The sequence below is a fragment of the Bos mutus genome, chromosome 28 (assembly GCF_027580195.1).
Source record: "Bos mutus isolate GX-2022 chromosome 28, NWIPB_WYAK_1.1, whole genome shotgun sequence".
Lineage (NCBI taxonomy): Eukaryota > Metazoa > Chordata > Mammalia > Artiodactyla > Bovidae > Bos > Bos mutus.
The window spans coordinates 8,720,918-8,740,365 of NC_091644.1; the positions used below are offsets into that span (position 1 = coordinate 8,720,918).

Consider the following 19,448-nt stretch of genomic DNA (forward strand, 5'->3'; position numbering starts at 1 on the left):
TGATTAAATTGGGAAATGTCCCATAGTTTTCAACAGAGATTCTCTTTATCTTAGTGATTTGGTAACTTCTTAACATTAACAGAACTTTGCTTTCTTATACCCTTAAACTGTTTTTCTCAAACTTGTTTATCAATCTGTTTCCTGACTGATTTATTTATTTGTATTAACTCAATTATGAGCTCACTGCCATCTTTTAAAGAGAAATTTACATTGTCAGGAGTCATGATTCACTTTTCTAAAAAATGAGTCAGATCCTATATGGATTATTCTGGCCCAGGATTTACAATCAAACTTGCATCTTAAAATGTGGCCTGGAGGCCAGCAGCCTGGGAGTCACCTGGGAGCCCATTAGAAACCCAGAATCTCAACTGTCCTCAGACCTAACAGTCTGCATTTTAGCAAGATCCCTGAGTAATTCAAACGTACCAAGTTTCGGAAGGACTGGTCTGAGAGAGGCAGCAGATGAGAAGAGGAGCTGTGTTCTGAGGAGTTTTCTTGTTTAATGTAGAGAAAAAGAGCCCACGAAGAGAGGCAGAGCTGAGAGTCAGCTGGGAGGTGTGTGGTGTGGCATCCTTCTCTGAGGAGGGAGCAGGCAGTGAGGCTCTCCTCTGAACCTGGTGGTGCCCGCTGGGCAGTCACGGAATGTGCTAGAGGCTGTGTGAAGACAGCTTGCCAGGGTTCTGTCGCTTGGGCACTGAAGCTTAGTTTCAGCCTGAGCTGCAGCGAAACGCGCTCTCTCTCTGTTATTCCTCATTCCAGTTCTTGATACTGGTGTTCGGTAAACTTTCCCTCTTCTCATCGGAAACCTGACGCTCTTTGACTGTAGGAGGGCCGGCGTCCCGCTCTGCCCGCTGGTGCGCGCGCTTCCCTGCGTCGGTCTCCTCTTCCCTAGCTGTGCGCTCCTCATGGAACGCTGCTTCAGGCGCTGCTGTGGCACTGCGGCCCCTGGTGCAGGCCTCGGAGCTGGCCTGGTTTCTGTCAGTGCCCTGTGCACGACACGGTGTTTGTATGTGGCAGTCGCGTAGTAGATAAATACGGAATGAATGAGAAACTGATGTGAATGAATCCTGGGACTTGCTTCCTTTCAGTTAGTCCAAATAAATGTAGCAATGTTTTAAAAAAACTACGGTCTACTGGAACTGAATTGTTAATTTCCTACCAAATAGTACAGAAGCAGTACCAAATACTGAGGCTTTAAACATCTGTGTCTTCCGGGGCTCTGGGGCCTGTAGAATAATGAATTGTTCTAACAAGGAAAACTGGATAAAGTTTACATCATTAAGCTTATTTCTCAAGTTCATAAGGTAAAGAGCAACTTTTAGATCTCAATCTTGATTTATAATGTTACCTAGCTTAACAGCTAGGCTCTCCCCACTCAGTACCATTCCCTATGGAATGATGAATGTTGGGAAGGTCTAGGGCATGAATTTCTGCTGCTTGGAACTTCTCTGTAGATCTCCAGACGGTGTTAAACTGGCTATTTCTTGTAAGCAGGTAATTTGATAGCGGTTATAATTGGTTTTCTGTACAAATAATACAAAGCATATGGTATCTTTGTTTTAATTTAGTAGACTAAATTAAAATTTAGTAGTAAATCGCCAGCAGATGAGCCTTTAGGTTGGATTTGCAGCAGTGTCCTGTGTGTGTCGCCAGGGCGTTCTCGACTCATGAGTGAAACTTCCATGTTTGTAGATTCACCTTGCCTGTGGATTCTCATTTTCCAGAGAAATAGATATTGGTGATATATTGCCAACACCTTCAACATTCTTTATAATTTTATTCTTTTCCTTTACAGCTAGCTAAGTGATGAGCTTAAGCCCAAGAAACAGTCCATGAAACTAAACACTTAAGAACATTGTCATACTGTATTACTTTGAAGAGATATGAACCTCTATTTGTACTCAGATTTATAAAGTAAGGGAGAATATAATAAAATTATTCCCCAAATTACACAAACACATTGCTATAAAGACAAGACAATATTGCCAAAACATGTGCTGAGTGGCAGGCTACTTGGGAGGTCTTGAAACATTTCTTCATAATCACTTTAGTGATACCAAGTGTACAGAAGCAAACTGTATGAAAGTCAAAGCAATCTGTGACTTGATGGATTGAGGGGAAGGAGAAAATCAGAATTTTCTTGGTGGCCAGCTTTCTTGAAGGAGAGCCTTAGTGGAATGGAATCAGCTCTTCCTCAAAGGAGTTTTTATATGATCCATCCGCTCCTTTGTACTTCCTTCTGATAAAAGAATTCCACCTCCGTCTCAGCATTTTGTGGTCTTTGCCGTGGGTATTGCCTGGCATGTGAACTGAATGGAGAATAGATAATCTTAAAAATACACATAAGATCGTCTCCATTTCCAGTAGTTTTCTTTTCTTTTTTTTTTAACTCATTTTATTTAGAGCAAGCCTGAGTGGATGCAGGAAAGTTACTGTATTATTTTTAAAAATCATATTTACATTTGGAACATTCTCTCTCTCTGGTTTTTTTTTTTTTTACAGTTTTATAGTGTGGAGTATTGCTGTATTCATATGCTAGGGATATCATAACAAAGTACCATAGACTGGATGGTTAAAAACAACAGGAATGTATTTTCTTATTGTTCTGGAAGTTTTAAGTCCAAGATCAAGGTGTCAACAGGTTAGGTTTTTCTTGTGGACCTCTTTCCTTAATGCGTAGATAAATGGCTGTCTTCTTCCTCTGTCTCCTGTGTTCGTATATCTGTGTCCTAATTTGCTTTTCTTATAGGGACACCAGTCATATTGCTTTAGGGCCCACCCTAATGGCCTCATTTTAGTAGTTCCTTCTTTAAAGACTTCCATCTCCAAATGTAGTCACATTCTCAGTATTTAGAGTTAGGGCATCAACATAATTGGAGGTGGGTGGGGAGGTTTGAGATTGAGAGGCATTTGGTGGGGAAGAATTTGATAAAAGGACTGTGCAGCTTGAAGGTAGGGGAGTGTGAGAGGGAGGAGACCAGCAGGACCCCGTTGTCTCTACTCCAGGAGGAGTATGCTTGAGGGAGTGGGTGTGAGCTGCGCCCCTGCAGGGCACTGGCACTTTCCAGCCAGCCTTTGTGAGGGGCTTGGGCCTTGTTTTCTTTGTCCCTGTCCTACAGCAGCTCCTCACCGCATGGACCACATCACACACAACTGGGAACACAGTTCACCCCTCTGAACCTCCTCTTGAAGGCTTCTTAAGATACGTCTTGCCCTCGTATTTTACAGTTAGCTCAAAATTCCTGTCCTTTTCTTATTAATAAGTTCCTTTAGGGAAAAGACTCTTGTTTTATTCATACTTGCCAAATTCTCCAGTGTCTAATAGCTGGCCCTGTACACAGTAGTTGGTGCACAGCAAATTCTAATTGAGGGAACAATGTGTTAGTAGAATCGTTAGGTTCAGTTACTTGTTAGCCCATTTTAATCAAAACTTGATGCCTTAGGTGAGGTAAACCTAAACCTATTTGGTTTTCTTGCAGAATGAGAAGACTTTGGGACATTCCATGAGTCATTCAAGCAACATTTCTAAGGTAGGGTGCCACTGAAATATGTTATTTTTATAGCCTGGGGTTTTTATATTCTTTTCTTTCATATTTATACCTGGTGTGTGTTTTATACTCTTTTGAAGACATAAAGATCTCAATACATGGCTTTAATCTGCTCTGGAACCGGGTTATATGTGAGGTATATAACAGTTATATTTTTCTAGGGAGGCAGTTCTGAGCATGTGTTTGAGGGGAGTGAGTAATAGGAGAAAACCCTATTTCTTCCAGTAGAAATCATTTACTTTCAGGTAAAAATTCTCAGCTATCAGAGAATCTGTCACCTCGATTAGGAATGCATTTGAGAGACAGTAACAACAGTTCTACTGACTTAAATAATCTTGGATGTATGTGGTTCTGATACAAGATGTCTGGAGGTGGATGCTTCGTGGCTGGTGTGTTGTTTCTCACAGATGTTGCCGGGGACCCAAGCTCTTTCTGCTTCCTGTGTGCCATCTTCCTTGGCACACTGTCATCCTCTTGTCTGACACCTGATGGTCTTGCGGTGGGAGCTGGACCTTAGCTGACACTCTAGCTGTGCAGTCTGTCAGCTGAGAGTGACCCTTTTCAGCCAGAAGGCACCAGCTTTCCCAGAAGCCCCACTCGGTTGCCTGACTTCTGCTTAGATCTCACTGCTGAGAACTGGATCACAGCTGGATGCCAGCGGGAACGTGGCTAGGAAAAGGAGGGCAGAGAGGGTGAATCAGCCAGCCAGCCCGATCACCTGTGGGATAGTCAGTTGGGTAGTCTGTCAGGAGTACATCGGATGCTTGGGGTGACCCCAGAGCCTACAGACAGCATCTCCCGTGCCAGTGAGCTTGTTCACGTGCCCTGCTCACCTCTCAGCCCAGACACAGGCTCCGACCCCCCGTGTCCTGCAGGCGCGTCTGGGAAGGCTCCTGGCAAGGGTGGACCCTCTCCCAGGCTGGTCAGGTGGGCAGCGTGGGGAGACCCGGCCGCGCCGCAGGCCTCGTTCTTTAGAATAAGCCACGTTATATGCCGCGTGTCCTTCTATTCAGATCACTCTGTAGTATCCTTTGGAATTAAAAGTAGAATGTAGAATGTAGAACATCCTCTAAGACATTAATCGGTCTGTTCTTAGGCATGCTTGTGATCTAACCATGACATTCTGCCACTGAGTTTTGCATAAAAAGAAAATCCATAGTGCTTAGTGTGCCTGAACAATATTTACAGAGTGCTTCTTGGTTCATTGCTGACCCGTGTGTGTGTGTAAAGTCGCTCAGTCATGTCTGACTCTTTGTGACTCCATGGACTATAGCCCGCCAGGTTCCTCTGTCTGTGAGGTTTTCCAGGCAAGAATACCAGAGTGGGTAGCAGTTTCATTCTCCAGGGGATCTTCCTGATCCAGGGATCAAACTCGCATCTCATTACGTCTCCTGTGTTGGCAAGCAGGTTGTTTACCACTGCGCCACCTAGGAAGCCTTCCCCCAGATCAGTGGGGGTGGCTTTAGCCCCCTCATATAAATGCCTTTCAGTGAATACTGTCTGCTGTCCCAGCCTCCTTTTCTTCCCTTTGCTGTTCCTTCAGCCAGGAATGCAGGAGCTGTAGAACCATGCAGTGGTGCATCGTTACTGTCAGAATAAAATGGCCAGTTTTGACCTATGACTTGTTGAAGGAGCTGTCCAAAATGTTTCTCTAGACACAACTCTGCAACAGTGTCTAGAGGAACATTTTATGGGCTTGACACAGACCTGGGGTGTGGGCCTTCTAAGCTACTTGGTGAGGGTTTTAGGGTAAGGTGAACAAAGGTTTACCAGCCATGTGACTTTGAGTAGGGATACTCCTCTGAACTTTAATTTTTTGAGGAGTAAAATTAGGATAATAATGCGACCTTCAGGCTTGTTGTGAGTCTTAGCGATAATGTTTGCCAGAAGCCGTGTGGCGGCTTCCTCAATGTTGTGAGTCAATAAATAAAGTGACTCTTGCTAAACTTGGTTCAACCCTGGAGACCTTCAGTTGATTGGATCAGGACAGTCTTCTTATTATTTCACTCCTGATTGAAGAATTGCAGGCAGGCTTTGTTTTATTGCATTTCACTTTATTACACTTTTCAAATGTTGCATTTTTTATAAATTGAAGGTTTGTGGCAACCTTGCTTCGAGGCAGTCAATCAGCACCGTTTTTCCAACAGCATTTGCTCACTTGTCTCTGTGTCACAGTTTGGTAATTCTCCAAATATTTCAAGCTTTTTCGTTACTATTATTGTATTTGTTATGGTGATCTGTGATTGGTGGTCTTTGATGTTACTACTGTGATTTGCTGAATCAAGCTCAGGTGATGGTTAGCATTTTTTAACAATAATGTATTTTTTAATTGAGGTATAGCTTCCCTGATAGCCCAGTTGGTAAAGAATCCACCTGCAATGCAGGAGACCCCGGTTCAGTTCCTGGGTCTGGAAGATCTGGAGAAGGGATAGGCTACCCACTCCAGTATTCTTGGGCTTCCCTTGTGGCTCAGATGGTAAAGAATCCGCCTGCAATGTGGGAGACCTGGGTTCCATTCCTGGGTTGGGAAGATCTCCTGGAGAAGGGAAAGGCTACCCGCTGCAGTGTACCGGCCTGGAGAATGCCATGGACTGTACAGTCTATGGGGTTGCAAAGAGTCAGACACCACTGAGCGACTTTAACTTTGTTTTTTAATTACAGTGTTACTTCAGAGTTAATGAAGAACTGTGAAAGCCCAAAGCTTTTTTTCCATAGTTCAGAAAGGAGATTTGGGCTTCTTGCATTTCAACAGCAGGAATTCCTGCACACTTCACTGGGATCAAAAGAAAACTTCAGAAGTGGGGAGTATTGTTTGCGCACACAGCTAACTTCGCAGTGATCTCAGCACGAAATTTTGTTGCAAAAGCTTCCTTAAGTATGTTGCTGCTGCTGCTAAGTCACTTCAGTCGTGTCCGACTCTGTGCAACCCCATAGACTGCAGCCCTCCAGGCTCCCCCGTCCCTGGGATTCTCCAGGCAAGAACACTGGAGTGGGTTGCCATTTCCTTCTCCAATGCATGAAAGTGAAAAGTCAAAGTGAAGTTGCTTAGTCGTGTCTGACTCTTAGCGACCCCATGGACTGCAGCCCACCAAGCCCCTCCGTTCATGGGATTTTCCAGGCAAGAGTACTGGAGTGGGGTGCCAGTGCCTTCTCTGTAAGTATGTTAGGGATGAGCAAGTTAAATGGGGCTGAAGAACAGAGGGCGGGGCTGCTATGACACTTGCTTTTGAGAATGCAGCTCTTGCTTGTTCTGTTTATAAAACAAGCCTGTTATTTGAGGCTACTTTTAGGCCAAGACATGTAAAACTCCTGTCTTCAGTGTGGCAGATATACTTAAGCAGATGCTTCCTACCCTTGAACTAGAAGATACAAGGGGAGGTCAGTCTATGGACAGGTTATGCTACCTGAGGTTTTGTTTTTGTCAAGAGACGCTTCCTGCCGACTCGGCCTGTGCCCGGGTTTCAGGCTGGCCTGTGCTCATGTCAGTCAGTCACGTGCAGTCTGCGTTACACTCCGTTTAAAAAGCTTACAAAATGTTCTTCGTTATGTCGCCTAAACTCTTATTCTGTCAACCACCACTGGTGCTGATTCTGCCCTTTGTGAACTAGAGCTCTGACAGGCAGTGGGATTTGGGAGGCTTTGTGTTGGAGAGAAGGGAGGGCGTGAGGTGGGTCTCTGCTGTCGGAGTGATGGGCAGCCTCTGACTGATGGCCATCACTCCTGGGTTACTTGGAGCGCGAGCTGGTGGGGGGATGTGCCCAGGTACTGACGTGGCCTTCCGGGGGACTCAGGTGGTCGCAGAGGTTGCTCCTGGAAGGCCTGCCATGTAAGGGTGAGGTGACCTGACTCCCTGTCCAGGGGTATTGTACCATTACTGCCCCCCACCTGCAAGCTGCTCATCACCTGGCATAAAGTACCCTCAACTGTCAGGTGTACAAGGAGGCCCAGTGTGGTGTTTAGGAGTATTACATGAATTCAGATTTTGTCTGCACATAACTCTGTGCCAGACATTATGCTTTGAATGCTGAGCTAAACAGAGGAGAGAGGAATAAGCAGATGTCCATAAAATACCTTTAGGCAGAATCATGAATGGGAAAGAAAAGGGGCTAAGGTACAAAATTATGAGGCACCAGAGTTGGAAGGGCTGCTCAGGGAAGGTCTGGCTGAGGAGGGGATGCTTACAACAGGACTTAAAGGGTTGAAAGGAGCTGGCCAGGATGGGGTTAAACTGTAGTAGAAAACTGGTTTGTCACCTCCTTGGGAAATCCAGTGCTTTAGGTAGAGATAAAAGGAAGGTATTTGCAGTCTTAGTCAGTAGGAGTGATGGCTCTCCTGGACATCCAGTTGTAGGCGCCTGTAAACCCTGGGGCCGTGTTGGCTGGGGCTGTTCCGGTGAGGACCACTGTTGGTGAGGCTTCCCGGTGGTGCTAGTGGTAAAGAACCCACCTGTCAGTGCAGGAGACAGAAGTGGGTTCGATCCCTGGGTCAGAAAGATCCCCTGGAGGAGGGCATGGCAACCCACTCCAGTATTCTTGCCTGGAGAATCCCATGGACACAGGAAACTGGCGGGCTGCTGTCCGTTGGGTCACAGAGTCAGACACGACTGAAGCGACTTGGCATGTTGTTGTTTAATCGCTAAGTCGTGACTGACTCTTTGTGACCTCATAGACTGAGCCCGCCAGTCTCCTCTGTCCATGGGATTTCCCAGCCACGAATACTGGAGTGGGTTGCCTTTGCCTTCTCCAGGGGATCTTCCAGACCCAGGGATTGGACTTGCGTCTTCTGCATGGGCAGGCAGATTCTTTACCACTGAGCCACCAGAGAAGCCCTGAGGACCACTGTACTTTGACCAGAAATCCTTTAGAGGAAGATTGGGATTCCTTGAGGAGGCTTGAATTCACTCTGTCCAAATGAAATTTTTTCAGATACAAGGCATCAGCTTAGGCCGGGTTCACTGTGGGGGCTGTGCTTCCTCGAGCCTCTGCTGACACCTCTCTGGGAGAGTTATCTGCAGGACAGTGCAGCGCCCAGACGCGGCATTAGCTTACCCCGAGGGAAGCATTCTCATTCAACTCTGGGAACTGGATTTGGTCCAGGTGACACAATTTCTTGAGCAAGTTCACGACGAGTAGTGCTTCCCACAGGGAGATGGCGGCGGCAAGCCGTCTCAAGAAGCCTGGAGCACGTGTGCCGCCTCCTCCCTGCGGCCAGGTGAGGCGACTGAGCTCCAGCAGTTTCCGAAGGCTCGTACCCAGCGGAATATTTTAGAGCTCTGCGTAATTTTATTCAAGTATCTCAAGAATCATGTGCCTGCCTCTGGTTAATCGTGTATTCCTGGGGAGAAGTCAGATTGGACATATGTAATGAACACTTAAAATTATAGCTGTTCTGTTGTTTGGCAAGCAGAGCTTGCCTAGAGCTCTTGAATATTTTCCTGTTAGTGTTGCCATTAGCTAGGAATGAGGAGGAGCAGAATGTCACATGTCAGATGTAAACACAGCCTTAGGGTGGCGACTCGCTGGCCACACACCTTGATTTGATTGTCACGATCAAGTTCTCCTTCTCTCTGTTTCTGAATACACAGTTAACCAGTGACAGACAGTTTACTCAGACCTGTGGGTTAAGTATAAGGCAGATGTGCCTTTCTCAATTTATACTGAAGAAAGCAGCTATCTCAAAGACAGTGTACTTATTTCATTCAATAGAAACAAGGAGAATGAATTGGCAGGGTTAATGGCGTCAAGAGGTGACAGCCTGCTTAATGTGTATCATGAATACCATGTAGCCTCACTTTGGGTCCTGATGACGCTCTGTGGTCAATGTCTTGCTCTTTGGCTCTCCTTTTGCCAAATTGACTGACTCTGTTTTCTCCTTCTTCCTCCGGATTTGTCACAGTTGAGTCTTTGGTTAAAGCTTTAGACCAGCAGCTTTCAGTTTTGTTCTGGACCCCCTGGCAGAATAAGGGGCCAGGCTAAAACTGGTTTCCTAATAATATGAAGACATGATTTGCTTTTGTTACTCTCGCTGTCTCACAAGTGTACAGTGGAGTTTCCAGAGTCTGAGTGGCATGCAAGATGGTATCTTCTGTCTGTCACTAGCAGCATGTGAGCTGGTAGTCTTGTGTTGGGGAGTTTCTAACCTTTGGTTGATGTAACCTACATAAACACACGCTCTTTGGGGCCCTCATTGGTTTTTCTTTTTTTCTTTCAATGTGTAAAGTGACCCTGAGACCAACTAGTTGGAGAACCTCTGTTTTAGACATATTAACAGAGATGCAGTTGCTCCAGAGTGTCCTTGTTTTATTCATTCAACGAGTGTTCATTGAACACGTCCTGTGTGCAAGGCGCCATGCAGGACTAAACAGCAGCGACTTCTGAACGAACGTGTTGTTCTGTAACATCTTCTTATAAACCTTGACAGTGCCAGGGAAGAAGTGAACAGGGTGCACAGATAGTGAATAATAGGTGTGGAAAGCCTTTTTTGGGGAGGAAGCCGAGGAAGGGCCAGTCATGCTGGGTGGGGTGTGAGAGCACCCCAGGAGGAGGCAGGAGTGGGTGAGATTCTAGGTGGAGGCTGGCGCAGAGTCGCAGAGCAGAGACGGAGGCGGGGCCTGGGATGTTGAGGCAGCAGTGGGGTTTCAGGCAGGTCTCTGAATATTCTTTTAGATTTTGGGTCAGGGAGGGCATGTGCTTAAAGAGATTACTGATTTCATTTGTTACCTAACATGTTGGCTTTAGAGGAAGAGCCTTAGTATTAAGTTTGAGTTCATCTTGTCTCCGAGTTCCTCTCAGTTGCATTTCCCAGGGCAAAGGTTTACCTGCCAGGTGAGTAGCCTGAGCAGAAACTTTTCATCCCCTGTGAGTGGACAGTGGTAGCCTGTTGGAACGGGGCAGTTCATCGCAGAAACACCTGAAAGTTCACTCTGCAGACCAGCGAGCAGCAGCTAGGAGTATAGCTGGAAGCCTTCTCCTCAGTGGGGGCTTTCCGAGAATGGTGTGTCACATTTCTGCATCTCTGATTTTATAAGACCCTCGTAGGAGCTCTATGGATTGTTGGCCTGATTTTTAAATGATTAAATTCCTGTGCCGAGTGGTGTGCTCTTGGGAGGTGGTGTGCTTAGCCAGGTGGCCCCAGAACACACACAGACTGAGGACTTTGGAGTCAAAAGCCACTGCTTTTGCTACCACCTCTGGATTTTCTCCAAGAATTTTTGGAAATAAAAATGTATTTCAGTTATATTTGAAAAGTTAAATATTTAAAAGAAGTCTGTAGTAGTAAAGGGTCCTTTTGAGTAGTAAATGACTCAGAAACCCAGCCCTTCTACCATGGTATTTCTGGTGAATTCTGTTCAGTTCAGTCGCTCCATCGTGTCCAGCTCTTTGTGATTTCATGGACTACAGCATGCCACGCTTCCCTGTCCATCACCAACTCCTGGAGCTTACTCAAACTCATGTCCTTTGAATCGGTGATGCCATGCAACCATCTCATCCTCTGTTGTCCCCTTTTCCTCCCGCATTTAATCTTTACCACTAACAGGGTCTTTTCAAATGAGTCAGTTCTTCGCATCAGGTGGCCAAAGTATTGGAGTTTCAGCTTCAGCATCAGTCCTTCCAATGAATATTCAGGATTGATTTCCTTTAGGATGGACTGGTTGGATCTTGCGGTCCAAGGGACTCTCAAGAGTTTTCTTCAGCTCCACAGTTCAAGAGCATCAATTCTTTGGTGCTCAGTTTTCCTTATAGTCCAACTCTCACATCCATACATGACTCCTGGAAAAACCACAGCTTTGACTAGACAGAGCTTTGTTGGCAAAGTAATGTCTCTGCTTTTTAATATGCTCTCTAGGTTGGTCATAGCTTTCCTTCCAAGGAGCAAGCGTCTTTTAATTTCATGGCTGAGTCACCACCTGCAGGGATTTTGGAGCCAAAAGTGAAGTCCGTCACTGTTTCCACTGTTTCCCCATCTATTTGCCATGAGGTGATGGGACCGGATGCCATCGTCTTCGTTTTCTGAATGTTGAGTTTTAAGCCAACATTTTCACTCTCCTCTTTCACTTTCATCAAGAGGCTCTTTAGTTCCTCTTCACTTTCTGCCATAAGGGTGGTGCCATCTGCATATCTGAGGTTATTGATATTTCTCCCGGCAATCTTGATTCCAGCTTGTGCTTCTTCCAGCCCAGCATTTCTCATGATGTACTCTGCATATAAATTAAATAAGCAGGGTGACAATATACAGCCTTGATGTACTCCTTTTCCTATTTAGAACCAGTCTGTTGTTCCATGTCCAGTTCTAACTGTTGCTTCTTGACCTGCATACAGATTTCTCAGGAGGCAGGTCAGGTGGTCTGGTATTCCCATCTTTTTAAGATTTTTCCAGTTTGTTGTGATCCACACAGTCAAAGGCTTTGGCATAGTCAATAAAGCAGAAATAGATGTTTTTCTGAAACTCTCTTGCTTTTTCTATGATCCAACGAATGTTGGCAATTTGATCTCTGATGACTTGGGGGTCTTTATATGGTTACAATTGGAGCTTCTGGGAATGTGAATCCATCTTTGCTCAGAAACTATTGGCTTCAATGTAATTTATTGAAAACAAGTTATATTTGCAAGTTTCCCAACAGTAGCTTAAAGACCTGCTTTGTGAGATGGGCCGTGGCAGAGCCCCTTCAGCTGCTGCTTTCCCTCTAGCAGTGCTGTGACATAGGCCCCTCATTATGCTGGGGATATATTGTTATTCACGTAATTCCAACCCTCTCTAAAAGGCCACCAAAAAAAAGAATTCAGTGTTTGTGCTACTCACCAGACAATACTGAGAGTCATTTGTAATGGAAATCATTTTAGAATTCAGTACACTCTCCTCCATGAATTCTATATTGTACATATTCTATATTGACTTTTTTAATGGTCAGTTTTAATTAATTGCTATTGAGAAAGCTCATTCTTGGCACAGCCCTTGGTCAGGAGTCAACATGTATTTATCAGAGCAGCCACAGAACTGGCCTGTCCTTTAACTGTAGATCATCTTGGAAGTTGAATACAACTGGGTGTTTATTTTTAGAAATCAAGAATCTCTCAGAATGAAACATTTCTTTTCATGGAGAAACTTCTGTGCTGAGCAGAAAGTTCGCTGAAATGCTGCCTCAGTTTGTACGTTGCAGTGTCTAAACACCAAGTGAGATGCTATTTGGTTTTATTATTTGAAGTCAGACCTGCTGAGTGGTAGTAAGGACCCGATCTCTGTCTCCTGCTTTGAGGGCAGGAGGGCAGAAGCATTTAGTAATTTCCTGAGCAGAAAGTAAAGGTAAGGTGGTCTGGTAAGCAGAATTTCTGAAGTGCCACCCCCCAACCCACCCCAAGATGTCCCACTCTGATGCCCGAAGCTTGTCAGTGTGATGAGAGATATTGCTGACAAGATCATTGTAAAGGAATCATGTGAGCTCTTAAAGGCAGAGAGCTTTCCCTGCCTGGGGGCAGAGACTAGAAGCAAGAGTGGGCTTGAAGATGGGGAAGGATGGATGGGGAATGCAGGCAGCCCCTGGCTGACAGCCAGAAAGTAAACGGGTCCTCAGTCCTAAAGCTGCTGGGAACTGCCTTCTGCCAGCGGCCTGAATGGACGTGGGAGTGCGTTCTTCCCCAGAGCCTCCGCAGAGAACGGAGGCCCTGAGCAGAGGTCCCATTGCGCTGTGGGCCAGATGACAAACTTGTGGTTTTCAGCCACTAAGTGTGTGGTAATTTGTTAACAGGATAATAACAATCTGATACAGGTGGTGAATGCCATCTTTGCAGAGGAAAAACCTCTCTCTTGGTAGCTGTCAGAACTCTTCACTTCCGAAATCTCTATGCTGACAATGTAACATGCTTTCTTAATTTAGCCATATTCTTCTAAAGGAGGAAATATACATGGCTCTTACAACATTCATTTTGATGTTTGGGTTTTTGTTTTTTGGTAGAAATACAGTAGTGCAGTGACTTGCTATACTACTATTGACATTCATGTCCAAGCCCACAAGTCATGACTTGTCAGCCCTCTGCTCCCAGACAGTTTTGTACAAACCTTTTCTTGCATATGTGTAAAGATGAATTCTTAAAAGAAGGGTTGCTGGGACACAGCACATGCATTTGTAATTCTGAGTGAAATTGCCAAATCTCCATCTTAGGGGGAGGGTTACCGGGTTGCTTTCACACAATGTGTGAGAGTGATTGTTAGCTCATACTTTTGCCAACGTGGGTATTTGATTTTTTTAAAAACTCTTGTTAATGATGAAGGCATTTCTCATTTGAGCTTTAATTTGTATTTCTCATTGTGAGAAAGGCTAAGCATCTTCTTATGTTGTAAGAGATGTCTGTATTTCCTTTCCCTTTTTTTTATTAAGTCATTGCTTGATATGCTGTAATTTGAGATCCGTTGTAAACACATGCTCTCTGTATCTCCTTCTATAGTCCTTCCTCAAGTTCCTCCTGGCTTAAAAAGCAGACAGGCCCAACAAGACCATTTCCTGTGGCCCTACACCTGGTGATGAAAATCAGGTGGACAGATTCACTTTTAGGAGAGCACAAAATGTATTAAAAATAGCTTTGCTGGTAAACGCAGAAGGGCCCAGTGAAGTTCTGCAATAGAGAAGGAGGAGGAAGTGGCCGAGAGGGAGGTTGGAAAGTAGTGTAGTAAAAGGAACAAGGGAAGGAAGTGAAGCAAAAAGCCGGTGGGGAAGGTTAAGGTGAGGGAAGGTGCAGTTGGCGTCCCGCAGGAAGGAAGTCCTCTCCAGCGCCACGTTGCTGAGTTCCTTCCAGCGACCGAGGAGGCTACGTGGAGAGTCTGTTTTGACAGGCGCCCCAGTGGTGCTTTGTCCTCTTAAAGGGAAACAGAGGTGGGGGGCATGCCAACTTCTACCAGGGATATGTGGAAAGTTTTCTGTTGGCTATAAGTGCTTGGCAGCCTTGATAAAATCATTTGGAACAGTGAGTTGATAGAAAAGCCACCATTAAGTGACTTGAGAACAGCAAAACAAACTTGTCATTCCTAAGAAATAAGAGCAACCGGGATTCAGGCCTAGACAGAATCCAGAGGTTTGTTTGGGCATAATTGATTACAACATCTGAAAAAAAGGGGATTTTTATGAAAATTTTTTTGCAGTGAGATTGCTTTACATTCTTTTTCGTGACTGGAGTGTCTCTTGTTTGAGAACCAACAAAGAACTTCAGGAACAGAGGGCTTCAGTTTTCTCAACACATTTGAATGTTCTCATTATGAACATTCACACCTCTTGTCAGTAACTGCAGAGTCGTGTGTGGCCTGATCCTCCCTCGAGGAGGGGAAAGTATGTTCCCTGTGTTGTGTGGGGCACAGTCTCCTTCTCCCTTAAGCCAGCACTGCCCCACAACCTCCCACATGTCACCCCACTCGCTGTTGCTGTCCGGAGGGGCTAGATAGCTCTTGGCTGAGCGTCTGATAGGGGAGTGCAGCCGCTTAACTTACCTAGACCCCCCTGGTCGGACCCTGGAACTGTGTTTGAAGCTGTCTTCCTCATTTCATTGTCGCCATTAAATCCTTGTGGGTAGGTTGATAGATTTTACTCAGCCTGGTATCAGCAACAAGTTGAGCTCTTGAAAGATGCTGTCACTGTGCTCGGCGATCATTCTGCAGGAGGCCTGGTCCTGACCTTCACCACGTGCTCTTCTCTAGCTGCTAATGGAAGGAATGGGGCTGTGATGGCCCCGTGAGTCTTGCTCATTTTCTTGCTCTTGAGAAGGATAAGGCATTTGTTGGTTTGTATGTATGTAAATCAACAGTTTTCCCATAACCTCCTGATCTCATAAGAACGGAGAGTTTGCCTCTGCTAGTGGGAGGCTTGCTGAGGCTTGGATATTGCCTGCTGAGAGCAGAGCATCTTGTGCTGTCCTTTTTGGGATTGGAGAGGATGGAGTGAGCGTAGGGGCACAGATAGAGGCGGCCGGAGCTGATCCTGTGTGCTGAGCAGACGGAGCCGGGTGGCAGGGCCGCTGCAAGTGCAGACACGACTGTGGGAGTCCCCGTGGCACGCCTGAGACAGGAGGCTCACGGGAAGGGTGGCGGACATCAGGGGGGTGGCAGTCTGGCCTCCTCCTCAGTGCAGGCTTTCGCTCCGCCCTGAGGCTCTTCCCTCCTGCTGCTAAGCCGTGCCCCCTTCAGGGCCTGGGATGGTGTGCCTTGTTCCCCTGGATGCCCCTTTCTCGTGTGAATTACTCGAGGTTCAGAATAGTAGTAAGAGAGCATCTGTCTTGATTTCAGCTTCCCATCTGACTCCTGCCTCCTCTCAAGGACACTGACCCTGGGAGCATCGCGTTCTGCAGATGAGACCCGACTCTCCTTTCACAGGGTCTGCCTTCTCTGCAGAATCAGACAGTATGTGTGTTTCATGAGGCTCCAGGCCTCAGCATGCAACAGGGAAGGAGATAACAAGACTTTGCCTTGCGTCTGGATGAGCACGCACTTGGCCGATCCTCACATGGGGCGGGCGCTTCCTTCTCTGCCTTAGTCTGAGCGACTCAGCTTGACCCAGCAACCTCGAGGAAGCAGATCTGAGGGCCCAGGGAGGTGTGTGAGGGCACAGGGCGCGAACCGACCTTCCTGTCCTCTGCCTTAGTCTGAGCGACTCAGCTTGACCCAGCAACCTTGAGGAAGCAGATCTGAGGGCCCAGGGAGGTGTGTGAGGGCACAGGGCGCGAACCGACCTTCCTGTCCTCCCTTCCCCCCAGGTCTGCTTGCGGAGGCTCATGCTCTACACCGTGACTGGGTTTTGGCCCCGCCTACAGATGCTGAACAAAACTGGTCACCCTCACAGATTAAAGAAGGGAGCGAGAAGTTCCAGGAGGCTGTCCATCTCAGAGTAGGGTTGGGACTGAATATCAGAGACCTGGCCGATTGTAGGAGCTAGGGACGTTAGTGTGGCCCTCCTTGGCCCATCTCCCTGTGATGTAACAGTAAAGGCTCCCTGTTCCCATTTCGGGAGAATAGAGGAGCCTCTGACAGCTGTCTGGGAGGAGGGCACAGGAGAAAGTGGGGTGTGGGCAGTGGGTAGCTCATGCAACGGGAATGTAGTAGCAAAGTGTTGAGAGCCCCCCTGAGCGCCCCCCCGACACCTCTTGTTTTAGAAAGAATCGTAACCAAGTAGTGCAAGATCATTTGGGGGAATGTCATTTTTCTGGCTCCAAATAAACGTTAGATTCTTAAGAATTTTGACCAGAAATGCTTTTAGAAAATAAATGTGGATTCTTTGGTGACTCAGAAGATATGATTGTTGAGTAATGCCACGTAATTTTGGCATACACACGTGCCATGATAACGTGTAACTTCACGGATCAAGTCAAATCCAAGGTTGACTTGGGTTTACGATGGTTTCATCTCCGTGTTGAGGAACAGGAGTCACTGTGCAATGAACACCTCAGGCAGAGCGCCGGTTCTCTCTGGTTCTGTCCAGGCTGATGCACATGCCAGGCAGGGGGGTTGGTGTTGCAAGTCAAGGGTTCCTTAGCTGCAGTGCTGGGATGAGAGCGTGCCCCGGGGGCAACACTTTGCAAGAGTGGGGCTTTCCAGAATCAAGGGACAGGGCCTGGGGCGCGTGGGGAGGACATGCTGGCTTGCTGTCAGACTGGTAACAGACTCAGTGCTGTCTCTGTGTGGCCCCTGAGGTTGCACGGAGCAGCTGCTCCCTCAGAATAGCTATCCTGAGGAGGGAAGAGCGCACTTGCCGCTGCGGGGGCCGAGGAAGCTCAGGATTCAGTCTTGATGAGGCCTCGCAGGTGCCCCGCAGGGGCTGGAGTAGATGTTGGGGGACGCCCAGAACAGTCGTCCTGCAGCCTCAGCTCAGCTGTACTCCCTGTTCTATTTCTCTCCTCTGCTTCTCTTCCCACCATGAACTTCCTCACCCTCCCGGATCTTTTCTCTAAGTTTGGCAGTTCAGGGAGTCTCCCCTCTGTGTAAGGAGCGCTGGCAGGGGCTTGGGGGTTCATGGACCCACTGCCAAGTGGTGAGGGCTGTTGTGTCCTGCCAACCTCCACAAGGATGGCCCCAGACACAGGGGTAGAGAGCGCCGGCCGGGGGAGTAAGGCCGCAGGGCACAGGATGGCCCCAGACACAGGGGTAGAGAGTGCCAGCTGGGGGAAGTAAGGCCGCAGGGAAGGCGCCTCGCGGTCCTTTTGTGTTTGCATGTACCTGTGGTGCTCGGTTTCTCGGCTTCTGTACGAGCTAATTTCAGTTTAGCTGCTTAGAAGATGAATGCCCATTGAATCCATACAAGGTGGATGCTGCTGCTCCACGCTCTCAGATATTCTTGACTATAGTTTTACCTTCATCTGAGAAAAGAAGAATGCTGCTTGTTCTGTTCTTGCCTTGGCTCGTAGGGACCTAACACGAGCACGGTTCACTGAGCCGTGGGCAGCAGCAGGCCCAGCGCCATTCAGGAGGTGGTGTTCGTGGTCCCCTGGCTCCTCCTAAACACTGACCAGAGCTGTGTATTGCAGGCTGGGGGCTCCTCGGTGGCGTCGGCTCCAGTGTCCTCCTTCCCTCGCACTTCTGTCACGCCCTCCAATCAGGACATCTGCAGGTAACACTCTGCACGCTACCGTGGCTCGTGTGCATCCTGGGGACACGCGTTAATGTCTGCAGATTCTTGATTCTCCATATGCCTCTGCTCTAAACAGTCAGCCTGGTTTTATGTGCTATGTGCTCACCAGGTTACCATGCGAGTCTCATTTCTTCACTTTGATGTCTGTTCTCTTTTAATATTGTTTTACTTTCTGTGCTTTTATCCCACTGTTCTCTGCATGCAGTTCCAGTGCAGTGTTTTCTGAGTGTTGTCACCACAGTCCCGTGCCATCTGCTGTTGTCTTGAAAGCTCCTCCCTGCCAGAGTCCTCTGACCCAAGGGCTCACTGTGACAGTTGTCTGTCAAGACACAGCGCAGGCGTCAAAGAGAAACTCCTGCGGTTCAGAGTGGGTCCAGGCCTTGAAGCCTACTAAGAATACCAGAGCCAGAAGAACGCTAAAGTTCTCAAAATCCCTAAATGATGTGGGTGAGAACGGCCGGGATGCCTTGGAAAGTTTTGACTATGTGGAGAGAACCTGCTCTGAAGGGAAATTGGTACTCCCTCAGGACCCATGTCTCAGAACCAACAGGTTCCACCAGAGAGAAAGAAGAATACTGAATCGCAAAGCCCTGGGCAGTTCCAAACATTCTTGTGTTTCATCCCTTTCTGCCAATCGTTCAGCAGCCTCAGAGGCAGGAGCCAGCAAGGGGGGCACACATGTCCTGCTTCTGGACGAGAATGTGGATGGCGAGGCCTTGTCCCGAAGCCGGAGGCTGCTGCGGTACCTGCTCTCACTCTCGCGCGGCTCGAGCAGCAGCAGCCTGCACCGTTTCCATGAGCTGGAGAGCTGTGCCAGCAGTCCGCAGCCCGCCAAGTCCTCCAGCAGGCTGGCCGGGAGCACCGGCTTCTGCTCCGATGAGATGGGTGATGACGACGTCTTTGAGGACAGCACGTCTGCAAAGCTGAGGAGCAGGCTGCTGCGGGCGCCCCTCTGCTCCGCGGAGAAGGACAGTGACCTGGACTGTCCTTCCCCCACCTCTGAAAAGGGCCCCCGCCTCTCCCCTGTGTCCACAGCAGGGGATGCCTGCAGGTTGGTTTGCCGAGAACCAGCATCCTGGCCACCTCTGCTCCCCGTAGCTCCACGGCCTCATCTTGCTTTAATATGTGAAGTTTCCGGAGAATGTATAGACAGTTGTACACAATTACAGATTAATAGTTTTTCTCCAGAGGAATAGATTATTGATTCATTTGAAAATCCAATTTCTATGACATGGGTCCCCAAGATAGTCTCATAGATGGTAAAAGATGAAGAAGCTACACATATTAAAGGCCAAGCTGAC

The 19,448-nt window shown here is 47.4% G+C and overlaps 1 protein-coding gene across 14 annotated transcripts in view; it reads left to right on the forward strand.

Moving 5' to 3' along the window:
* Nucleotides 1-19,448, forward strand: part of MARCHF8 (membrane associated ring-CH-type finger 8) — a 145,945-nt gene that overhangs the window by 117,263 nt on the left and 9,234 nt on the right. For 13 of the 14 annotated variants that reach the window (XM_070364834.1, XM_070364837.1, XM_070364831.1 and 10 more), the window contains 2 exons: nucleotides 3,480-3,530; nucleotides 18,044-18,126. In XM_070364834.1, coding sequence (XP_070220935.1) covers nucleotides 3,480-3,530; nucleotides 18,044-18,126 — 134 coding nt within the window. Of the gene's footprint in view, nucleotides 1-3,479; nucleotides 3,531-18,043; nucleotides 18,127-18,352; nucleotides 19,199-19,448 lie in introns of all 14 variants that reach the window. The other variant, XM_070364843.1, reaches the window with a different exon arrangement.